The following is a 24,277-nucleotide window of genomic DNA, read 5'->3' on the forward strand; positions in this document are numbered from 1 at the left end:
TTGTATTTATATACTACAATTTGTTTCTATTTGTCTTTGTTACTTCTTTTTGATATTTATGAGTCTAATTATTGTATTTATTTTTTATATACTTTTAATGTTATGATTATTTATTTGTGTTGTTCCGAATGACTGAATAAAAATAACAGCTGAATAAAAATAACAGAATGGTGATTTATTTGGGGGGAGGGGCGCTGAAGTGGGGGTTCGCCCAGGGAGCCATAACAGCTAGAACCGCCACTGGGGCGATGCCTAGTCAGTTGTACAACTGAATGCCTCTTCGGCATTTAACCAAAACCCTCTGAATAAGAGGTGCGGGGACTGACTTAATTGACATCCGCGTCTTTGGCGCCCGGGGAACAGTGTGCCTTGCTCAGGGGCAGAATGACAGATTTTTACCTTGCCAGCTCGGGGATTTGATCCAGCAATCTTTCGTTAATGGCCCAACGCTCTCACCACTAGGCTGCCTGCCGGGGTGGAGATTGAAAAGCATTGTCTTATAATTAGTTGGCTGATAGATAAAGGCTACATTCCTAACCGCTCCCTTCCTCCCAGCAAAAGAGGAAGGGAGCTGAGTTTATGCAGGTTGAGATGTGTGCGTATGAGAGGGAGGATATACTGTATCTGGCTATTTGGCGGAAAACCAAGAAGAATTTCATTATTCACACCCCGTCATTTACATAGTTCATTCATTGAGTGAGAACGCGATGCACATGGAAAAAACGTGCATGTCCGGACATCGACCTGTGCGCCAGAAAACCCCCCACCTCTGTCATTCTTGTTAAATGGGGCGTGCATGAGTATTCACATATTCACCCCCCCTTATCTAGTTACATTCCTGGACCCCCACTCCTGGATGGGATGCCACACACACACACACACACACACACACACACACACACACACACACACACACACACACACACACACACACACACACACACACACACACACACACACACACCAATCCATCAATACATGTCCATTATCGCAATCCATGTGCATCAAGACATTTCCATATCCCAATCTTCCATATCCCTTTCATAGGCTAGGCTACTGGCTAAATAACATGTTTTGTCAAGCAACCAGTAGGCCTAATAACAGGTTAATAGCTGCGAAGCAGAATGCAGCAGCATGCAATAGCCTGTCCAGACTTAACACTAGACGAAATACTTACATAAAGTTCCAATAAGAGAATGCATTCATGGTGCAACTCATCAGCAAGAGCAGCTGCCCTCGCAGTTCGGGACTGTTCCGAACCAGCCCCTCTTCTTGTACGTGTCCCTGCCATATTCAGTAGAGAAGCAACAGACAGGCACCGAATAGCAATAACGTTTTCTTTCCTTTTTTAAAACTTTCCCTTCTGTCTGCTAGTTTTCTTGTTTCATAGTGCTCAAATTTAGACAGCCATCAAGAAGCGCGTCTCCGCCCTTTCTCGGGCTTCAACCAAGCCAGTTAATTCAATACCTTTCTGTGTACGAATTCCTTCCCTTACTTCCACAACTTTACCCGTTGTGTTACTGTGTTGCGGGATTAAATATCCTTGTCTAGTGCCACACCTCCCCTTCCCCCGGTAGGCTTATGTCAGGCAGGCATGTGGAATTTAACGGGATAACTAAAGCGGAGGCGTGGGAATGGGAGGAGTCGCACGTTGGTAAGCTATTATGTATTCATGAAGAGTTTAAACGAATTAGCCTGACAGAATGACGAATCTATTCAACAAGACTAGTGACGCGTTGACGCGCTAGTCGGGACTAGGAAACTCGGAAATGTCAGACTTGCTAATTGGTTGTGGTTATACACGTCCCGCGAACAACCAGTTAGCAAGTCTGGCATTTCCGAGTTTCCTAGTTCCGACAAGCACGTGAACGCGACATTTACATTTTTTTTTAAATCTTTATTTAACTAGGCATAGGCTACATCAGGGGAAAGTCCGTCACAGTTTACTGCCTACATTAATAACTCAGCTGATTTGATGATCAAGTAGTCTTTATTATTAGACTATTGTGTGGCTCTATAGTTATTGCTTGTCAATAGACTGGAAAGTGGGTTTATAACCATGGCTCGCAAGATTTATCATAGGCTTAAAAAATAAAATTTCTGAACCGTTGAGTGCGCGTTTTTCTTTTCCCTTTCCCGGAACGTTCTATACTGCTGCCCGGACGGGATTAGTAACATTGTTGTCGATCGCGGGGGATAGAGGAAGCCTGTTATATCAATGCATTAGAGAAATAACGAGGGCTCAGAGTCTGTAAACATCTAGAATGCGTTCGCGTTAATAGCCTACAGCCAGAAACAAACTAATAATTTTTGAAATGATAGATGATAAATAGTTTTTAATAATGTTAACAGTTGATTATGTAGTTTTGGTAGGCCAAGGGTGAAATCGACTTTATATAGGCCGTCATTGTAAATAAGAATTTGTTCTTAACTGACTCGCCGAGTTAAATAAAGGTGCAATAATAAAAATAAAAACACATATATTGTCTTGAGGCCTTGAGTGTGAAAGATAACACATTGAGGTGTGCTATTTCAGTGTAATTCTTAAGCTAAAATCACGCTAAACCAGTTCAATGGGAAATTTTGAGGATTAAATGTATTAACTAAAATGTCAGACGTATTATTCCTTCCAAAATGTCAGATGTGTCTAGACTTGCATCATTCAGGTATGTTCCAAAATGCAATACCACTTCGATACTCCGGGTGACATAGTGTCCAATTCAAAAACAGTGAAGCCATTTTGGCTTATATGGACGCGTCTTTCTTTTTCCCAACGCAGTTAAGCCAAAACTACGCCCCGTTATTCAGCACAGAGACAGTGACCTTCCAAGGTAACAATTAGCTGCCTACCGTAATGCAGGCCTATTATTATCATGTTTGGTAACATTTGCCCATGTATTTATTTTCAGAGTTTGGATGAGTTGTAAAAATGTCTCAGAGAACTCTGCTGAATTCCCTCAATTGAAAATCAGCTAAATTAAATTAGGCTACTTCACGTTATTATACGGACACGTTCCTTATTAGCGTCATTTCAGCAACATTAGCGTCCCGCCAGCAGCATTAAGACTTAAAGCGTTCCCGCTTTTGCCTTCAAAATCAAAGTCTGCAGTAAAACGCTATGTGTATGATACGAAATCATAGTTAAAATTATGTTTCAAATGTAAAACTACATCAGGGAAAAATCTAAACGTGACTATTTTACCCATGCAACAGAAAATAGCAATTCACTGGAATACATATTTGACTTTAGAGGAAAACGTTTACTACCTGTCTCACCTAAAGACTCAGTAGGGTCTCTACTAACCAAATATGCTTAATTTTGCAAGGGTACTGTGTCCTATGGACTGTTGCTAGCTTTTTACTCTGCCACGTTCATAGCCTCCTATGCAATACACTGTATTGGACTGTCTAATACCTGTCTCAGCTAAAGTGGGGTGGAAAACACTCAATATTGTGAGTTTGAACAAAAAGCTATGTCATAAGAAGTGTCGCTGGACTTTTAGCTAGTCAAACAGCTAAACTGGGGTGCCTGGACACTATACGGTTCAAATATAGCACTGTGACATAGGATGCATATAGTATATTGTCATACAAAAATACTGTGTGATGCAAAAGACAAATATCTTACAATCTTCCTTCTGATGGACACTTTAGAAAAAAATACAACATACAATATGTTTATTCAGAAAGTCAAGAGAGATGCAAGTAAATTTGGTCCCAAAAAGTATACTTTATTCATAAAATATTACAATGACGTTAATTAATCTAATTGATCATCAACAATTACACAAGTTTCAAATTAGTTTAAAGTTTTATTGTCACGTGCACAAGTACAGTGAAATGCTGATTTGCTAGCTCTTTCCCAACAATGCAGTATTCAATAAAAAATAGTATAAAGTCTTTTTTTTTTTAAACACACAAGAAACAAGAAAAAGATGAGAAAGTAAGCTATATACAAGGTCAGTACCAGGGACACTGGCATGGTTAAGGTAGATAGGTACATGTAGGCAAGGGTAAGGAGAAAGTGACTGGTAGCAGGATAAATAATAATAACAATCAACATAGCAGCAGCATAAAGGAGCCCTAATACGAGGTTCGCACCTACCAGAACTTGCCTAGCTGAAGTGAACGTCTGTGCTTCGCATAATCCCTTAAATATACATTTGCTTGCAAAACGAGATAAAAAAATTGCAATATTATAGTTTGTCCCTCTTGAGATGCCGCAGCAATAACATTGCCATAACACTTCCTCAAAATATTCCTAATCAATCAAAGATAAATACAGGCTTTAGTGGTGGGTGGGTGTGCAGGTGTGTGCGTGCGTGCGTGGTGATGAGTGTGTGAGTGTTGGTGTCAGTGTGTGTGTGTGAGTGTGTGTGCAGGAGTATCAGTATGCATGTGTGAGTGTATGGGTAGAGACCCCTGAGTGGCATATAGTGCAGATAGTCAGTACAGATAGACCGTGGGTGAGGATGGGCAGCTATTTTCTAGCTGTTCAAAAGTCTCAGTGCCTAGAGTCACCATTATACTCAATGAACCAGATATACACATTCTTACATAACATTAATGCAATCATCTTTTTTTCTGATAATTCATACAAAATATCATATTGTTGTGAATGAATTCATTGATGTTATCTCCAAATAGGACTGCTTAAGTGAACAAACACACATAGGGACCACAACTACTTCCATCTACTCCCCTCTTCACCATACTGAGCCGCACCAAAACCAAACCCTTAACCTACCCCTTACCCACAACCGGGTTCGTATCCTAACCTCAATCCTGCCCCTTACCCTAAACCGGGTTCGTATCAAAATCCCAACCCTACCCTCCCCATACACTCATACACCACTCTTTGCCTTCTTTGAGCCCACCCCGGTCTTTATTCATGTTTTGTATAGTCTGATGTTTTGACTCGTATTTTGTTATTTGTCTTTTCATTTCTATAATTGTAATGTGACTTTGGGTCCTTGAAAAGCACTAAGTCCCATGCATTATCATTATCATTATTATTATCATCATCATCTACCCGAGCTTTGAAATTCCCACAATGATTCGAAAATTCATATTTCAGAACAATGTCCACAACCTTTCCATGTAATGCCAAATACCGTAGAGACAGATATTTCTGTTGTGCGTGAAGGATGCCCTCCATTTCCTTCTCATACTGCTTTATGGAGTGCATTATTTTAACACTCAATGTAATACTATTGCGAGCACATTACTTTCTTTTTCATGTTTATAGCTATGGCCATCCAAGGTGCTTTTAAATTCACAGGTATTATTCAATATTTTAAAAGCCACCAATTGCTTGCTATTCTAGGTACCTTAGGCAGAACATCAATACTCTCAGAACAGAAATTCTGTAACTGTTGGCTAACAAAACATGAGATTTTACAAGATTTAGTGGTGGGTGGGTGTGTGCGTGGTGATGAGTGTGTGTGTGTACAGTACCAGTCAAAAGTTTGGACACACCTACTCATTCAAGGGTTTTTCTTTATTTTTACTATTTTCTACATTGTAAAATAATTGTGAAGACATCAAAACTATGAAATAATACATATGGAATCATGTAGTAACCAAAAAAGTGTTAAACAAATCAAAATATAGTTTATATTTGAGATTCTTCAAAGTAGCAACCCTTTGCCTTGATGGCAGCTTTGCACACTCTTGGCATTCTCTCAACCATCTTCATCTGGAATGCTTTTCCAACAGTCTTGAAGGAGTTCCCACATATGCTGAGCACTTGTTGGCTGCTTTTCCTTCACTCTGCGGTCCAACACATCCCAAACCAGTCTTTGCCCAACAAAGTGATATTAGTGTAACAGTATAACTTTAAACCGTCCCCTCGCCCCGACACGGGCGCGAACCAGGGACCCTCTGCACACATCAACAACTGACACCCACGAAGCGTCGTTACCCATCGCTCCACAAAAGCCGCGGCCCTTGCAGAGCAAGGGGAAACCCTACTTCAAGTCTCAGAGCAAGTGACGTAACCGATTGAAACGCTATTAGCGCGTACCCGCTAACTAGCTAGCCATTTCACATCCGTTACACTCACCCCCCTTTCAACCTCCTCCTTTTCCGCAGCAACCAGTGATCCGGGTCAACAGCATCAATGTAACAGTATAACTTTAGACCGTCCCCTCGCCCCGACACGGGCGCGAACCAGGGACCCTCTGCACACATCAACAACTGACACCCACGAAGCGTCGTTACCCATCGCTCCACAAAAGCCGCGGCCCTTGCAGAGTAAGGGGCAACACTACTTCTAGGTTTCAGAGCAAGTGACGTAACTGATTGAAACACTAGTAGCGCGTACCCGCTAACTAGCCATTTCACATCCGTTACATTAGGATATATAAGTTATCCTGTATGAGCTTTTGTGACAAATACAATTCATTGTTACAGGTGTCAAGCTTATGGGCATGTGGCAGCATTGTGTAGGAGGGAGGTTCCTAGGTGTGAGAAGTGTGCAGAAGGACATGAGACAAAGGAATGTGTAGCATTGGGGAAAGTAGTACTATGTGTTAATTGTAGGGGTGCCCATGGGGCTGGGGATCAGAAATGTCCCGTGCGAGAGAGGCAGGTTGAGGTTTCCTGGGTTAGAGTAGTGCAGAAGTTGTCATATGCTGAGGCAGTGAAGAAAGAAGAGGAAGTCGGGTCAAGGGATCCTGAGAGGAGTGGTGTGAGTAGTAGATATGTACTAGTAAAGAGGGATAGGCCAACAAGTGATATATCTTTCAGTAAGATTGGATTTTTAAAATTTTATAGCAATGGTTATCAACTGTACTGCAGGGATGGAACGTAAGTCGCAAAAAAATTGAGGTTGTGGTGGTAGCTGCGGAGAGGTATTTGGGTGCCCTAGACTTGACATCAGAAGAGTTACAGGGTGTCTTAAGTGGTGGTGGTGTCCCTTCCTTTCAGGTTGTTGGCCTGAGGTAGGACTAAATAGATTTAAATAGTGGAGTAGGGAGGTGTTATTTTTGTGTGTGATTTTTTCAAATAAAGTACAAGGGAGTTGTACCCCAGTCTAGTAGGTGGCGGTAATGCAACATTTACTGGATGCCAACCGCCGTTCAACCTCATCGAATAAGAAGTAGTAGTAGGCGGGGAACTTTTATTTTGAAGATTTTCGAAATTCGGTGATCCAGAAGTGTTTACACTTTCATTTGGATTAGCAAATTGTAGCTATACCAACAACAGAACTACAACAATTCATAAATGTATTGAGCAACAAACACCTTCATACGGAGTATAACTGCTAGTTCAATCAAACATAAGACGCAGACCGCAATTTGTGACTGGATTAAAGCGAAAGAAGGACGAAGAGACGGAAAAATATAGATACTAGCTAGCTAACGTAAGGCTAGCAGCAAGCTGACATGAATTCTCTCGTTGTCTATGGCGTGTCCTCTGATTCTGACAGCGATGGGGATATTGGAAACAACAAGAAGTAAGTTACAATTCAGGAATATAATTTAGCAAACATTTCTTTGTGGAAGAATCATTGAAAAGATAGATGTGTGTTCCATAGAGCTCGCCAAGTTGTAGTCCTAAAACCCCGGAATTAGTTACCTCAGGTTCGTTCAGACCGAGGTAAAGTTGGTTTTATATTCACACATTGACATTCAGACATTCGCCAAAAGCCATTTACAAATGTAAATATCATGAACTTATTCACCGTTTGTCACAGAATCATCAAACTAGATATGATGTATTCTATAAATGTCCAGCATACTTGTACAACCTTTGTTTTGAATACAAATTCCAGTTTTGATTAGATAGAAATACATAATATATGAAATGCAATTTAAAGCTGTATAAATCAATAACTAATTCACCGTTTGTCACAAACATCAAACTAGGTATGATTTATTCTGTATGTTTAGCATACTTTTACAATATATTTTTTAATGAAAAATTCCAGTTTTGATTTGATAGAGGGCAGCTGCATTAAATAGTACCCACAAAACACCAGTCTCAACGTCAACAGTGAAGAGGCGACTCCGGGATGCTGGGCTTCTAGGCAGAGTTGCAGAGAAATAGCCATATCTCTGTCCAGTGACTGTGTTCTTTTGCCCATCTTAATCTTTTATTTTTATTGGCCAGTCTGAGATATGGCTTTTTCTTTGTAACTCTGCCTAGACGGCCAGCATCCCGGAGTCACCGTGTTTTGCGGGTACTATTTAATGAAGCTGCCAGTTGAGGACTTGTGAGGCGTCTGTTTCTCAAACTAGACACTCAAATGTACTTGTCCTCTTGCTCAGTTGTGTACCGGGGCTTCCCACTCCTCTTTCTATTCTGGTTAGAGCCAGTTTGCGTTGTTCTGTGAAGGGAGTAGTACACAGCGTTGTACGAGATCTTCAGTTTCTTGGCAATTTTACGCACGGAATAGCCTTCATTTCTCAGAACAAGAATAGACTGACGAGTTTCAGAGGAAAGTTCTTTGTTTCTGGCCATTTTGAGCCTGTAATCAAACCCACAAATGCTGATGCTCCAGATACTCAACTAGTCTATAGAAGGCCAGTTTTATTGCTTCTTTAATTAGAACAACAGTTTTCAGCCGTGCTAACATAATTGCAAAAGGGTTTTCTAATGATCAATTAGCATTTCGAAATGATAAACTCGGATTAGCTAACACAACGTGCCATTGGAACACAGGAGTGATGGTTGCTGATAATGGGCCTCTGTATGCCTGTGTAGATATTCCATTAAAAATCAGCCGTTTCCAGCAACAATAGTCATTTACAACATTAACAATGTCTACACTGTAATTCTGATCAATTTGATGTTATTTTAATGGACAAAAAATGTGCTTTTCTTTCAAAAACAAGGATGTTTCTAAGTGACACCAAACTTTTGAACGGTGGAGTATGTTATGGTTCACTCTTAGTTTTCCTTATCTCCGCTGTGGAATGTCCATGTTGATCCTCTTGGTTGTCTTGGTCCTCTTGATCCATCCACCTGTCTTAGTTAGTCAAGCCTGACCCCTTCATCCTGTAGTTTTTTCCTGTAATCTAATTTAATATGACTGAAGATGCAGCATTTTATGCCAGGCCCCTTCTAATAGGGTATAACAGACTCGTTAGAACTTTGACCACACGCCCTCTAGACTGAAAAGTTGTAAAAGTATGCTAGACATTTTATAGAAAAAATCATGCGTAGTTTGGTGTTTCTGTGACAAACGGTGAATTAGTTATTGATTTATACTGCTTTAAATGGCATTTTATAGATTTTATGTATTTCCGTCAAATCAAAACTGGAATGTTTATTCAAAACAAAGGTCGTAAAAGTATGCTAGACATTTATAGAATAAACCATATCTATTTGTCTTTTTCTGTGACAATCAGTTAATTAGTTATTGATTTTTACAATTTTAAATGGCTTTTGGCGAATGTCTGTTGAATGTCTGAATGTGTCAATATAAAACCTTACTTTACCTCGATTTCGTTCAGCCATTCCTATGGGAAAAGAATAGGGGTTGTGGATAAATGCAGAAAATAAGGTTTAGGAGATCTTATACGAGTTGTTCTATGAGGTAATATCAGTCAATTTTATTTAATTTAACCTTTTATTTTATCAGGGAGTCATATTGAGACCAAGATCTCTTTTACCGATGAGCTCCGAATTGCATACATTACAGACAATACACACATCAAAACATATACACAAAATGCAAGCATAAATAAAAAACATGGTCATAAAAAAACAAACACATTCATCAGTAATAAGGTCCTCGATCAGCTTTCTGAATTGCCCTAGAGGCACCTAAACATTATTTTAAGAACATTTAGAAGACTGGTCCACAAAAAAGGTGCTTGAAAGCTGATTTACCTAACTCAGTAGAGACCAAAGGAATTTCCAGAGTTAGCCATCCCTGAGACCAGGTGTGGTAACTCAAATGTCTAAAGTTTAGTAAAGATGTTAGGTACAGTGGGACTTTTTGTAAAATAGTTTTTATAAATGAAAACATAGCAATGTATCAACCTACGTGACATCAAACGAGGGCCAACCAACTTTCTGGTAGAGAATGCAGTGATGAGTCCTATAATTGTCATCCGTAATAAAGCGCAGTGCGCTATGATAAGCTGCATCTAACGGCTTTAATGAAGTGGCAGCTGTGTTCCTATAGATGATGTCGCCATAGTCTAGGACCGATAGGAACAGCATCTATTTCTATAGAAGAAGCCCGTTTTTTTTATTCTCCGCTTCTGAACTAATTTGTTGATATGCTTTTTAAAAGACAGCTTCTCATCTATCCAGACGCCCAGCTATTTGTAAGCAGGGACACGATCGATATGGACGCCATCCAAAGTACATATGCTTAAATCATCAGAGTTATTTTTATGCGCTCTAGAGAAGTTTAGTTTTACCTGTGTTCATTACTCGTTTCAGGTCAATCAAGTTTTTTGGTAGTACAATGAAGGCAGACTGTAGTTCAGACAGAGCCTGCTCAACCGTGGGGGCGATAGCATATGCAACACTATCATTGGCATATTAAGTGCAGGTTGTAATTGAATGTAAACAGTCAAAAGTACAGGACCCAAAATCGATGACTGCGGGACACCTTTAATATCCCGGGAAACCTGATTTAACACCGTTAAGTAGATACACATTGTGTTCTATCTGTCGAGTTATTTTTAAACCAGTTGCATGCAGCCTGGTCTAAACCATTTTGAGGAAAGCCTCTGGATTAGCAGTGAGTAATCAAAAATATGGAAAGCCTTTGACAGGTCAATGAAGAGGGCAGCAAAAGGTTGCCTTTTATCCATACAGTTAACCGCTAAAATATTTGAATCCATTATTAATTCTCGGCTAAGATCTTTACACTACAGCTAGTATACAAATCCGTTTATACATGTTGTTTATTTGAAGGACTGAGAGCAAGGTGGATGGGGAGACCCAGAAGAAGGGCCGCAATTTCCTCCTAGAGTCCGGGTCAGCCTCCAGTGAGTCAGACTGTGACTTCAACCCAGAGGAAGAGGGGGACCCCGTATCTCAACTAAAACCTAAATGCCCTCCTCCTGCCTGTATGGCACCCCCCTCTGAGTCCCGGACCCCTCTCCTCCCCGCACCCCCTAGTTCCCTCTCCCACAAACTCCCCCCTCCACCCCTCGGGGCCTCGTCCAAGAGTGGCGTATTCGCCAACCCCTTCAAGGCGCAAGCCGACCAGAAGCTCAACGTCTTGCAGAAGCACGTCCCTCTCACTCTGCTGGCTCGACCCTCCCAGATAGGAGGCAAGAGGATGTGCGTGGCGTACAGGAAGGACGGACGCTGCAGGTTCGGGATCAAATGCAAGTTTGCCCATGACAGCGACCTCCAGAGCTCCATCATTCCCAATGACTATGACCCTCCTGCGGGTGACGATCCCGGATCGGACCAAGCTGACACCAACGCGGGGGGCTTTTCATACATGGGTCGCCAGAACTTTCACGACAACCAGGGAGGAGACCCTGAAGAGAAGGGTCAGCAGTCTAGGAAGAGGAGAGTAGGGCTGAGTAACACCCTAGTGCCCCCTAAAAGGTCAATGAAGAATTATGCAATGCAGAGGAAGAGAGAACAGGTCAATTTGAACTGAGTGGACTTGCACAGGGATACTGTCAGCAGCAATACACTGTGTGTGTGTGTGTGTGTGTGTGTGTGTGTGTGTGTGTGTGTGTGTGTGTGTGTGTGTGCCCCCTCACATCGTTATAGTGTGTGACAGAGAAAATGGGAATGTGTTCCAATTTTGTACCCTTATTCTGCACTCATTTACTCCCCCTCATGGATGTAAAAGGAATGGGCTGGTGTAAAATAGGGTGGAGTGAGTGCAAACTTCTGTTAGAAGAGAATATAATCAGACCACAGCCAGAGAGCGTTCTATAGGATACCTATAGCACACCTCCAAACTTCTGTTCAGTCCAGTACATATACTTGAGATTGGTAGTTTCTACATGACACGTTTTTGTAGTTTCATTGAAAACACATTCCTTTCTGTTAGAAACTGTCCATTGGAAATATAAGCTACAATTTATCATTGTTAAATAAATGCTTTAAATGTCTGTAACTTGTGTTTGTGATCACTTAATGATGAATGGGCATAGGAACTGGCGACACAAATAAAGTTATGGATCGAGTTTAGGAACATATAGAATGATTGATTTAAATTGGATTTAAACGGTTGAAAGAAGAGGCATCACAGGGTTACTTGTTTGGATCAGTTGCAACAGACTCCGGCATCAGTCACAATGTAAAGCACACACGCTAAGCTCCTGCTTTTTGGGATGCATCTATTGGAGCTTCTACACACCGGTGGATGACGCTTCTCTTTTGGAGTCCAAAGCCCCAAAAACTGCAATGAAAGCCAAGATCGAGCGGAACAGACAGGCTCTGATGCCGAGGCAAGCCCCGACTGGCTCGTAGACCATTGGCAGGAGGGTGGTGGCACCTCGGCTAAAGTCGCAAAACACAGTCGACTTTGGAGGAGGGTTCTTCATCGATGAAGACGAGGGACAGGAGGAGCTAAGGTGGCGCATCAACCAGGTATGTACATTTTATAACTCGTCAAACATTGCAGGAGGCAGCGGGGTCATATCTGTTGCGTTATGTCAGCGTCTCATCTCTCAAAGATGTCAGATGTGTAACAGAAAAAGATGTATTGATTCATGCCACAGCAAGTGCCAGTGGCCAAGTGGAGTCAGTTTCTTTCTATTGCCTAGCTACCTGAAACAATGGCCATGATTAAATGGTTTACGACAGTGACAACCAGCCACTATCTGAATGACTTAAGAAGCTCCATTTAATTATTATTATTATTTTTTAATCCATTGCTTTATCGGCATGATGTAACGATGTAAATATTGCCGAAGCGTACTTTGGAAATTTGAATAATTTAACCAATATCGATAACAAACAAAAATGATCAAGATTGTAACAAAAAACAGGACAATCAATAACAATAGTCAAGTGTGTTTTTTTTATTTTTTTTATTACTAGGCTGACTGACTCCTAGCACTCTCTGCATTGATTGTAAGTTGCTCTTGATACGAGCGTCTGCTAAATGACTAAAATATCAAATGTACTAGAAGTGTAGACAGTGTTGAGTTAGCCTGGGCGCCATGTCTTCTTGGTCGGACAATTCCACAAGCAGTTGGCTAGAGAGCAGAAACGCTCCTTAGAGGCGGGGTGCTCCGAGGAGGCTAAGGAGTACGGAGAGAACAGGGAGGTGCAGAAACGCTCCTTAGAGGCGGGGTGCTCCGAGGAGGCTAAGGAGTACGGAGAGAACAGGGAGGTGCAGAAACGCTCCTTAGAGGCGGGGTGCTCCGAGGAGGCTAAGGAGTACGGAGAGAACAGGGAGGTGCAGAAACGCTCCTTAGAGGCGGGGTGCTCCGAGGAGGCTAAGGAGTACGGAGAGAACAGGGAGGTGCAGAAACGCTCCTTAGAGGCGGGGTGCTCCGAGGAGGCTAAGGAGTACGGAGAGAACAGGGAGGTGCAGAAACGCTCCTTAGAGGCGGGGTGCTCCGAGGAGGCTAAGGAGTACGGAGAGAACAGGGAGGTGCAGAAACGCTCCTTAGAGGCGGGGTGCTCCGAGAAGGCTAAGGAGTACGGAGAGAACAGGGAGGTGCAGAAACGCTCCTTAGAGGCGGGGTGCTCCGAGGAGGCTAAGGAGTACGGAGAGAACAGGGAGGTGCAGAAACGCTCCTTAGAGGCGGGGTGCTCCGAGGAGGCTAAGGAGTACGGAGAGAACAGGGAAGCGCTTCAACAAAAAGGTCAGTAACACTTTTTTTTTGTGAACCATTTTTAATAAACATGAATTAAATACTGGGATTGGGACAGACAATATTCTTTACAGACAACAGAACGACTGTTCTGATCCTCACTCGGACACACAGCCACTCATATGTCACCTAATATAGATAAAACCTACCAGCTCCAGTGGATTGTGGGAAGCGGGTGATGTAGTTTTTGTTTCTTTACTGATTTAAAAGCACCTGCTCACTGAGCTTGCCAAGTATCACTTGTGTTTATTCAGCTTAGTGTACATATTAAATGGATTGGATTGTTATTTACTCTGTTGTGAACAGAGCTGTGTCTTGCAGTGAGGAGCAGCGTGTGGACAAAGGACACCAGTGCTCACCAGCACGAGTACAGCCCTGAGGAACTAGTGGATGAAGAGGAGGATCTCTACAGGAAGGTCTGTAACACCTGTGGACACGAACTGACCTATGAGAAGATGTAGCTTAGTGTCCTTTAAACCTTATCTCGGCAGCCCACAGTGTGAGTTAGTTTTTTGTGGACCACCAGACACGAAACTGAGATTCAAATAACTTACTATGTACTTGACCCAAATCCTTGCTGAAGCAAGGAGGCAGGCCTTCCTGAAATCTTATACATGCCATACACAATGTGGCCACAAGAGGGCAGACATACATGAACATTCCTCTACATGTTATGCTGCTCAGAAGCTGGGGATAGCTGTCATACTATAAAATATCAACTTGAATCATTTCCCTTTTATATTGACCATCCAGGATGTATAAGGATCTATGTCTGAAAAATGTGATGTTTTTAGTTGGATTACTGTGGATGAATAAAGCCAGGATTCAATCTGGAGTGGACCGTGGAAGATCCGAAAGCGGTTGAAGTCTTCTCCGATTGAGCCGTCATATGCAGCATTTACTTGGAATGTGATTTCGGTGACCTCTTTAACATTGCCATAAACTGGCCATCTCATGCCTGATCTACTGGCTTGATTCAATCAGATCAAGTGATAGCCTACACCCGCTTAGCTGGTGTTTCGGTGGTGTAACTACGTTAGAGCTGTCAAATCAGTGAGCAGCTGCTCGTGGGGTCATTGTCACAAAGACACACCCGTCCCACTTGCATTAGATGTTCAGAATGAGAAAGTGCAGGCTATATTAAAACAATGAGACTCAGAAATTCTCATTTTGTGATACTGGTATCATGAGAACCAGAGGAGGATGGTGGGAGGGGCTCATTGTAAAGACTGGAATGGAATATTGGAACCGAGTCAAACACATGGGAACAACGTGTTTGATTCTATTCCAGCCATTACAATGATGTCCTGTGTGAATTTAAGTATGCTCTCTCTAATTCTCTCGGAGGACCTGAGCCCTAGGACCATGCCTCAGGACTACCTGGCATGATGACTCCTTGTCCAGGTCCAGTCCACCTGGCTGTGCTGCTGCTCCAGTTTCAACTGTTCTGCCTGTGGCTATGGAACACTGACCTGTTCACCGGACGTGCTACCTGTCCCAGACCTGCTGTTTTCACCCCTCTAGAGACAGCAGGAACGGTAGAGATACTCTCAATGATCGGCTATGAAAAGCCAACTGACATTTACTCCTGAGGTGCTGACCTGTTGCACCCTCGACAACTACTGTGATTATTATTATTTGACCATGCTGGTCATTTATGAACATCTTCTGTTATCTCCACCTGGCACAGCCAGAAGAGGACTGGCCACCCGTCATAGCCTGGTTCCTCTCTAGGGAGTTTTTCCTAGTCACCGTGCTTCTACACCTGCATTGCTTGCTGTTTGGGGTTTTAGGCTGGGTTTCTGTACAGCACTTTGATATAGCAGCTGATGTAAGAAGGGCTGTATAAATTTGATTTGAATGAGCCCATCCTCCTATAGCTCCTCCCACCAGCCTCTGATAAACACTAATCTAACACACAAACACAGAAGGCCAGTTGACGGGTATAGATGGCTACATCACTTTATGTTCAAAGGCAGCAACTCACACACACAACTGCCCTGATGTGGGTAGATCTAAAAAGCTACCAAAAGTGACTATAAATACATATCTGTGATCCTATATATTTCAAATTATGCCACAATACATTAGGAGGGACATAGCTAGACCTCTCCCTTAATTACTTGTCTTTCCACATCTTTCCCCGAACCTCAATCCAGACTGAATCATGTTACTTCACTTTCCTAATTAGTGATAGTACAGTGAAACAGAGCTGAATTCTGTTTGAATTTCCAGGCTAGTCCCCCCCCCACCCACCCACCCACCCACACAGACTAGTCTAGATAAGTACATGTTGCATGTGTACTTCTGTGGCATCAGTCAAGACATCCCCCTCTTCTACTCCGTCTCCCTCTCCGCCCCCTTCCCAAACTACCTCTCCCTCCCCTACAGTCTCACACTGTTGAAGGGTGTTAGCGGAAGGAGAGGAGGCAGAGAGAACAGAATCGTCCAGAGTGTAGCTTTCGCTACAACCCACAGTGGTTGGGTCCTGAAGCTGAATGTCCTGAGTTTGGGGTTGGGGTTGGACCTGGGCCATGAGAGGGAGGTTGGCGGTAGAAATATGGGAGCTACTCTGGAGGGTTTGAAGTTGCTGGGGGGTGGCTAACAGGGGGATCTGCTGGAGATGGGTCTGCGACCCGTCGACGGTCTGGAAGGTCATGTGGAGAATCTGCGGCTGCTGATTCTGCTGATAAGACTGCAGGGTCATTTGCTGGAGCTGGTGGGGCTGATGCTGCTGGGTTACCACCGAGCTGGAATGAAGGGCCAGTTGCTGGATCTGGGCCTGCTGCTGCTGCGACTGCTGCTGCGGGGAAGCGGCTGCCACCTGCTGAACAAAATGAAGGGGCATCTGGAGCTGGAGGGTGTGGTGGGGTTGCTGCTGGGTGTCGGAGGGCGATGGGGGGTCGATGGGAGACAGGGCAATGGTTAGGGGCATCTGCATGGCATGGAGGCCCTGGTCCTGACTCACTACTACCACCTGGTGGCTCACCTGACCCATCTGAGCTACCTGTTGCCCCATGTGGGTCACTTGTTCGCCCACTTGGGTCACCTGCCCCAGCGGAGCCACCTGTTGCCCCACTTGAGTCATCTGCTGGGCGGGCTCCAGTCGTACCAGCTCCCCCTGGTTCCCGACAGAACCCATTCCAGAGGCCTCCAGCAGGGAGGCGGGGGTAGTGATGAGGGCCCCTGCGTTGGCCGCCAGGGCCTCGGCGATGAGCACCTCTGGGTGGCTCTTAGCCTTGTGGGCCACCACACTGTCCTTCTTCTCAAACTTCTTGTTACAGATGGAGCAGGAGAACTGGTAGGTGGCATCAGCGTCGTGCTTCTTCATGTGCCAATTGAGGGAGGCCTTCTGGCGGCAGGTGAAGCCGCAGATCTCACATCTACAGGAAGTGAGGGAGAGAAGTAGAATGTAAGACAAAAGGAGGGGGGTACATTCAGGGGGTCAGATGAGGTGCAGGTACGGACAGGTGCGACATTTACAGTTGAAGTTGGAAGTCTACATACACATAGGTTGGAGTCATTAATACTAGTTTTTCAAACACCACAAATTTCTTGTTAACAAACTATCTAGTTTTGGCAAGTCAGTTAGGACATCTACTTTGTGCATGACAAGTAATTTTTCCAATAATTGTTTATAGACAGATTATTTCACTTAATCACAATTCCAGTGGGTCAGAAGTTTACATACACTAAGTAGACTGTGCCTTTAAACAGCTTGGAAAATTCTGTCCTCTGGTCTGATGAAACAAAAATAGAACTGTTTGGCCATAATGACCATCGTTATGTTTGGAGGAAAAGGGGGGGGGGGCTTGCAAGCCGAAGTTCACCATCCCAACCGTGAAGAACAGGGTGGCAGCATCATGTTGTGGGGGTGCTTTGCTGCAGGAGGGACTGGTGCACTTCACAAAATAGATGGTATCATGAGGGAAATTGTGTATATATTGAAGCAACATCTCAAGACATCAGTCAGGAAGTTAAAGCTTGGTCACAAATGGGTCTTCCAAATGGACAATGACCCCAAGCATACTTCCAAAGTTATGGCAAAATGGCTTAAGGACAACAAAGTCGAGGTATTGGAGTGGCCATCAGAAAGTCCTGACCTCAATCCTATAGAAAATTTGTGAGCAAAACTGAAAAAGCGTGTGCGAGCAAGGAGGCCTACAAACCTGACTCAGTTACACCAGCTCTGTCAGGAGGAATGGGCTGAAATTCAACCAACTTATTGTGGGAAGCTACCTGAAACATTTGACCCAAGTTAAACAATTTAAAGGCAATGCTACCAAATACTAATTGAGTGTATGTAAACTTCTGACCCACTGGGAATGTGATGAAAGAAATAAAAGCTGCAATAAATCACTACTATTATTCTGACATTTCACATTCTTAAAATAAAGTGGTGATCCTAACTGACCTAAGACAGGGAATCTTTACTAGGATTAAATGTCAGGAATTGTGAAAAACTGAGTTTACATGTATTTGGCTAAGGTGTATGTAAACTTCAACTGTAAATAAATGGAATTAATCAACAACCAGGCAAACAAGTAAATGAGGTTGGAGATGGAAACTCACTGCAGTGGTTTCTCTCCGGTGTGGATCATGCGGTGCACGGCCAGATTGTGGGAGCTCTTGAAGGCGCGGGCGCAGAACTCGCAGATGTAGTCCCTCTGGTCTGAGAGAGGGAATAGAGTGAGTTAGCAGTAGCTAAACACAGAAAACAATGACAGGTCAAGCGCTGGTTGTGTGTGATTGTATATATAATGTACCTGTGTGTGAATGTAAATGTTAAGTGAGGTAGTTAGACATCGTATTCAGTGTGGGTGTATGTGGATCTCTCCGTGTGTGTTTACCTGTGTGGTGCTTGGCATGGCGAAGTAGCTGTTTCTGCAGCCTGAAGAGTCTTCCACAGGATGGGTGAGGACATACAAACTTCTTCTTCAACAGGTGCTGGTACTTAATATGGTGCTGGGAATTACAGGAAAAAGAGAGTCAGAGAGAGATGAAGGATGGGGAAAAAAGCTAAATACTACTCACCAGTGTTGGGATCAATTCCATTTCCACACCCAATTCAGGAAGTGAAATTGAAATTCAATTGCATGCATTGAAAAAAATTCTGAATTGAAATCGACCCCAACCCTGTTCGTGCACAACTCAATCTTAGAATAGCTTGGGTGCTTAGTCGTCGCCATGGCGACCACTACAGTTGCTATGGCAGACCTGCAGGTAGCGAGGGTGAGCCAGGACTGTGCCACATCCCTCCATCTCACAACGCACGTACTGCACCGGGGGCTTCTTCCTGTGGGGGCGGGACATGACAGAACTGTCAATCATCATGCATGTCAGAGGTGAGGGTTTGGCTTTTATACATATGATTTCACTAATGTTTTGTTAGTTGACTGTAAAAAATATATATATATATAAAGCGTATTGTTGCAGTTGAACAGCAATGTCAACTACCGTAATTTCCGGACTATAAGCCGCTACTTTTTCCCACGCTTTGAACCTTGCGGTTTATACAATGACGCGGCTAATTTATGGATTTTTCCCGCTTTCACAAGATTCATGCCGCCAAAAAACTGAGCACCGTCACATAATGTGACGTAAATCGAGCGCGCTCAAACTTCCCATAATTCTGATTACGGTAGTCATTTTGTCACCCTCATCATGGCAAAGACACGGAGAAATTGTCACGTTCCTGACCTGTTTTTCCTTTTTCTTGTATTTATTTGGTTGGTCAGGGCGTGAGTTGGGGTGGGTTGTCCATGTGTTATTTTTCTATGTCGGGTTGTTTGTGTTCGGCCGGGTATGATTCTCAATCAGAGGCAGCTGTAAATCGTTGTCCCTGATTGAGAATCATACTTTTTGTATCTCGTGTCTGTATTCGGGTCGTTTCTCTTTTGTCATTTTGTTTCGTTAGTGTTCCGTTTATTTGGTTAATAAATAATCATGGACACAAACCACTCCGCATATTGGTCTGATCCTTCTCGCCTCTCCTCCTCGTCCGATGAGGAGGATTACGCCGACCGTTACAGAAATGCATATGATGCAGCTTTCAATTTGAAGGCGATCGATCTGGCTGTTGGAAAAGGAAATAGAGCTGCTGCACGGGAGCTTGGCCTTAATGAGTCGATGATAAGACGTTGGAAACAGCAGCGTGAGAAACTGACTCAGTGCAAAAAGACAACAAAAGCTTTCAGAGGAAAGAAAAGCAGATGGCCCGAACTAGAAAATGAGGCTTGGATGACAAGTGGGGAGAAATCCTTCACTAAAACGGGCCGCATGCGAAGAGCAACTTATGGTCAAGTCTGCCAGTGGGTCCTGACAGCGTGGAGCATTGTCAAAAAAAATCCACTATCATCAACGGGTTTCGAAAGGCTGGACTGCTGCGTATTGAAGAGGGCAGCATGAGCTCAGCGGGGAATTTGCCTCCGGATGAAAGTGACGAGAGCGACAATGAAAACGATCCAACATCGGATGAAGCAATTCTGAGGCTATTCAACTCCGACACCAAAGGAGATGACTTCAGTGGTTTCAGTGCACAGGAGGAAGATAGTGACCAATGACTTTCTTGGTAGGCTACTGTTTACTGCTATTTTTTTTAAAATTTGTTACAAGCCGTGTTTCGTTAAAGCCTATTTATTTTTGTTACAAGCCGTGTTTCGTTTAAAAAGCCTATTTATTTTTGTTACAAGCCGTGTTTCCTTTAAAGGCTGTGTAAAGTTCATTTGTTTCAATGTACCGGTAGGCACCTGCGGCTTATAGACATGTGCGGCTTATTTATGTACAAAATACATATTTTTTTTAAAATTCAGTGGGTGCGGCTTATATTCAGGTGCGCTTAATAGTCCAGCAATTACGGTACCTTCTTTTCGGGAGCCGGGGACTTTTATCATCTTTCCTTCGCCTGCCTCTTCTGAGGGAAATGGAGAGAATAAAAGAAGTTGGAGAACTCTATTCAAGCAAGGAGTTAAATCAAGAGACCAAACCAATGCCAGATCCAATTAAAATGTCCATTAACGTGAAAGAAGTCTGCCCTTGCATACCCTTCCTTTAAAGTCTGCAATTGCACACACTCCGTTATCGATTTAACAATGGTGGAAACGCCAGCCACTTCCAATGCTTTTAAATACATGATGGGGAGAGTGAAAGTACACACTTTGGGGGAAGGTTGGAGAATGGGGGGGGCTTACTTTCTGGGCAAATCCCCCTCTCCGAACTCATTCTCCAGCTTCACATCTGTGCCCTCTATCTTGATTCCTGGCTCCTTCTCTTTCTGTCTTGGGGGTTTGCGCCGTGGTTTGGGGACATCCCTGAGAGACGGAGGATCCATTTTGAAGGTCAACAGACAGGTCACATGGGTAAAACAAACATTTATATACATGCACACACACACACCCATTCACACAAAGGGAATAATTCATTGGAGCTGACATACACACACTCACAAATGGAATGCATTACGACAGACACACCTAGTAGTCTCAGCCTCTGGGTTGTAGCTCTGGTCGTTGAGGTCATCTCTGAAGGGAATGTCCTCGTCACTGCTGATTACCTCCTCCCCACTGTAACAACCACAGTGCTCAAACTCATAGCCTTACACACACACACACACACACACAATGATCCTACCACACCTCCACTAGCTAAACATTTGTGGACCATTGATTATTGCCCATTCTGATCAACACACACTGCTGTCTCGCCAACATTACCTCTGTGACTGTGGCTGGAAGCTGAGGTCTTTCGGGTCATCTTGGAAAGGAGGCTCATCTTCTCCTCCCAAGAGAACATCTTCCTCATTCTCCTCTTTTTTCTCACTAAGGCGAGAGGAGTCAGTGTTACTACGGCAGCACAGAGAGACCGACCCAAGCCCTACACACACACACACACACACACACACACACACACACACACACACGAGATGAGTAAGAATGTGTGTGTATACTCACATCCCAAATGTCTTCTTTTCGACTACCTTTGCCTCCACTGGAAAAATAAATCACATAATGCCAATATTACAATTGAATTGGGCTTTTCAGGATGACACATTCCTCTCTGTCTCGGGAACGGCCCAACCCCCACAGAATAGAGGTAACCAACCAGAAATCGAACCCCGGGTGTCCATGCAACCCAAGTCCTTGTTAGCCCAGACAGTTTAATCCCAACACACAATTTAGCTGGTTGGTGTGCCTACCGGTTGGGGTGTCGGTGCCAGGCTCACTCTTGCACACAAGTTTGGCGGACCCCCTGGCACCCCGGGCAGAAGGGGCCTTGGCACGCGCCTGAGCATTCTGTGAGTGAGGGGGGGCTGGAAGGGGCAAAGTGAGTGCCATCATATACACCTTGAATTAGAATACTGCAACAAGTCTTATTAGTTTGTTACTGTAGACACATCTGTCTAGTTTATCAAGCAATGTATGAGGGTGGTCACCTACCTTGAACAGTGGGTTTCTTTGGGTCCCCTGAGCTGCAGAGAAAGATAGTTATCAAAATAGTGAACTTCTCGGCTAACTCTGTTAATCTAGCTATGTACAATGTGACATCAACATGAGTTGATGTCATTCAAGACTGCTACATACAGGTCACAATTTGACAAAACCGCTTGCACCAGGAATGAGGAGAGAACAGGTAAAGTACATTAGACATTAAAAACCAGGTATTATCCCTCCCCATTCCTCCTCCCTTTTATAAAAGGAACTGTGCTGGAATACGTACATTTCAGAGAATACAATTAGCAATGCATGCAACCGGTTTTATGGCATTAAAATGTTGACAAGCAAACTTGGCTGGCTAACAATTTCACAGGCATTTAAAGACATTTAAAGATGTTACGTGTATTAAAGAGGACACGGCTATTTTGCAATGTATGGTGTACTAAAGGCGTATACGAACGTACTCATGAGCTTGACTACTGTCGTCATTCCCGACCTTTTCTGTACTCTCTGTTGGAGCTGCGGAGGAGGCATTTTTCCTGGGTCGTGGACAAGCAGCCTTCCTCCTGCGGTTTACGGCTTTGTCAGGGCTCGATTCTTCTGCATCGTCACTCTTCTCGCTCTGCAACCAAGCTGGTACCGTTCGTGTAGACCGGTCTCGTAACACTCGTCCAGAACTCGGAGTGCCTGGTGTTGCTCCATTCGTACACGGTGAAGGAGAAACCCCCTTCTTCCGGCCGACTCCTCGGCCTCTCGAAGTCCTGCGCGGGGTGATCGCTGCACTCGAGGCCGGGGATTGGGCCGTGGCCTTGTCGTCTTCGGGCTCTTCCCTTTTGTTGTTATCGCCGATTTGCGGCTCCATCACCGCGTGTTCCTGGTTCCTAACCTTTTGTCCCGGGTCGTATTTATTACTTTCTCTGATACTGTACTGACAGGGAAAAAATAATTACATTTGATACATCGATCAAACGCTTGGATTGCTAGCTAAAGGCCGTAATCCGACTGTGACATAATTCACAGAATTCGGGCCTTGTCCGCAAATGATAAGCATTCATTTATTGATCAATAATTTAAAAAAAACTTTCTTAATTCTTACTATAATAATAAACCAATATCCATTTTTAAAGAACCAGACACTATTTTGCATTCTTAAAGCTATAGTAAACCTAACTATTTGCACGGGCCATGTCGCGTTACCACTTTGTTGCGTCTCCTTTAAGCCAAAATAAAACCAAGGTTAAATGCATGAGCAACATATTGTTCAGCAGTTGCACAGGTTCGCAGCATCATCACCCCAAAACCTATATGTACAGACCACATAACACGTGTTGGTCCCATCCCGAGTGTTTACAGATCTGTGAAATCGGACGCGCAGGAGCTGTGCAAAGAGTCCGCATGCACAGACAGCCTTTCTAGTCATGGGAAATGTAGGCCGAGTGCAAACATCATACATGCTGTGTTATCTGATTTTATTTTGAATGTAAAGTCTAACACAAAGTACAGTGAATGTAAGAGTACACTGTGTTATCCAGTCCTTTCTTTGTAAACGATACAATGTTTTATTATTTTATGTTTTTAAAGTTTTGTGTTGCCTTAAGTAGAATGACTGTTCTAAAATGAGTGGGTAGCAGACAGGGGGCGCTGTCCGGAAGCCACTACAAACAATCTCTCACAGTTTTACGTCAGAATTAGACGTTCATCCATGTTTCTCAAACATAACATTTCAAAGGTTAAGTTTAGGCATTAACTCCGAATGGTTAAGGAAGGGTTAAAGGCGTAAAACAAACATCTCAAACAACTTTCTATTGCTGGATTCAGACTTGCAACCTTCGGAATCAGAGGCCGATGCTCACTGTTGCCCCTAGTGGCTAGTTTCCAGGTAATCTCCCTACTGACTTGTATCACGGGTGACCTCGCTGACCTCTACTACATACACCGCTACTACAATTTCAAAGTACAGTATTACAATAAATACATTTTTCTTTGATACATTTGCTTGTTGTACATATTTCTTTTGACACATTGTTCATATACATCTTTGTAATTTATCAGTCGAAAAGGCTACATTTATACAATGTGTAT

At 43.4% G+C, this 24,277-nt stretch overlaps 2 protein-coding genes across 2 annotated transcripts; one reads left to right on the top strand and one right to left on the bottom strand.

The window, feature by feature from the left end:
• The first annotated feature begins 7,149 nt into the window (after positions 1-7,149).
• On the top strand, positions 7,150-12,046 carry LOC120034991. The gene is made up of 2 exons (XM_038981720.1): positions 7,150-7,459; positions 10,882-12,046. The coding sequence occupies exons 1-2, from the start codon at positions 7,389-7,391 to the stop codon at positions 11,582-11,584; spliced, it is 774 nt and encodes a 257-aa protein (XP_038837648.1). The 5' UTR covers positions 7,150-7,388; the 3' UTR covers positions 11,585-12,046.
• Positions 12,047-16,041: 3,995 nt separating this feature from the next.
• LOC120034713 (E3 ubiquitin-protein ligase ZFP91-like) lies at positions 16,042-23,445 on the bottom strand. The gene is made up of 12 exons (XM_038981320.1): positions 22,660-23,445; positions 22,199-22,230; positions 21,958-22,071; positions 21,713-21,749; positions 21,476-21,580; positions 21,236-21,325; positions 20,954-21,073; positions 20,626-20,676; positions 18,981-19,059; positions 18,614-18,728; positions 18,336-18,435; positions 16,042-17,146 (listed from the first exon to the last, which is right to left on the bottom strand). Exons 1-12 carry the CDS (start codon positions 23,055-23,057, stop codon positions 16,042-16,044), a joined length of 2,346 nt encoding a protein of 781 aa, XP_038837248.1. The 5' UTR covers positions 23,058-23,445.
• Positions 23,446-24,277: the final 832 nt, after the last annotated feature.

This window comes from Salvelinus namaycush, chromosome 42, assembly GCF_016432855.1.
Source record: "Salvelinus namaycush isolate Seneca chromosome 42, SaNama_1.0, whole genome shotgun sequence".
Classification (NCBI taxonomy): Eukaryota; Metazoa; Chordata; class Actinopteri; order Salmoniformes; family Salmonidae; genus Salvelinus; species Salvelinus namaycush.

Bases quoted from the DNA above. Each gene is read 5' to 3' on its own strand.
- LOC120034991 (XM_038981720.1), top strand. From the start codon at position 7,389: ATGAATTCTCTCGTTGTCTATGGCGTGTCCTCTGATTCTGACAGCGAT. The intron at 7,460-10,881 runs GTAAGTTACAAT...GTTTATTTGAAG, and splicing joins GATATTGGAAACAACAAGAA to GACTGAGAGCAAGGTGGATG.
- LOC120034713 (XM_038981320.1), bottom strand. From the start codon at position 23,057: ATGGAGCCGCAAATCGGCGATAACAACAAAAGGGAAGAGCCCGAAGAC. The intron at 21,326-21,475 runs GTAATGTTGGCG...TGGTTGTTACAG, and splicing joins TTCCAGCCACAGTCACAGAG to TGGGGAGGAGGTAATCAGCA. The intron at 17,147-18,335 runs GTGAGTTTCCAT...CACTTCCTGTAG, and splicing joins ACCGGAGAGAAACCACTGCA to ATGTGAGATCTGCGGCTTCA.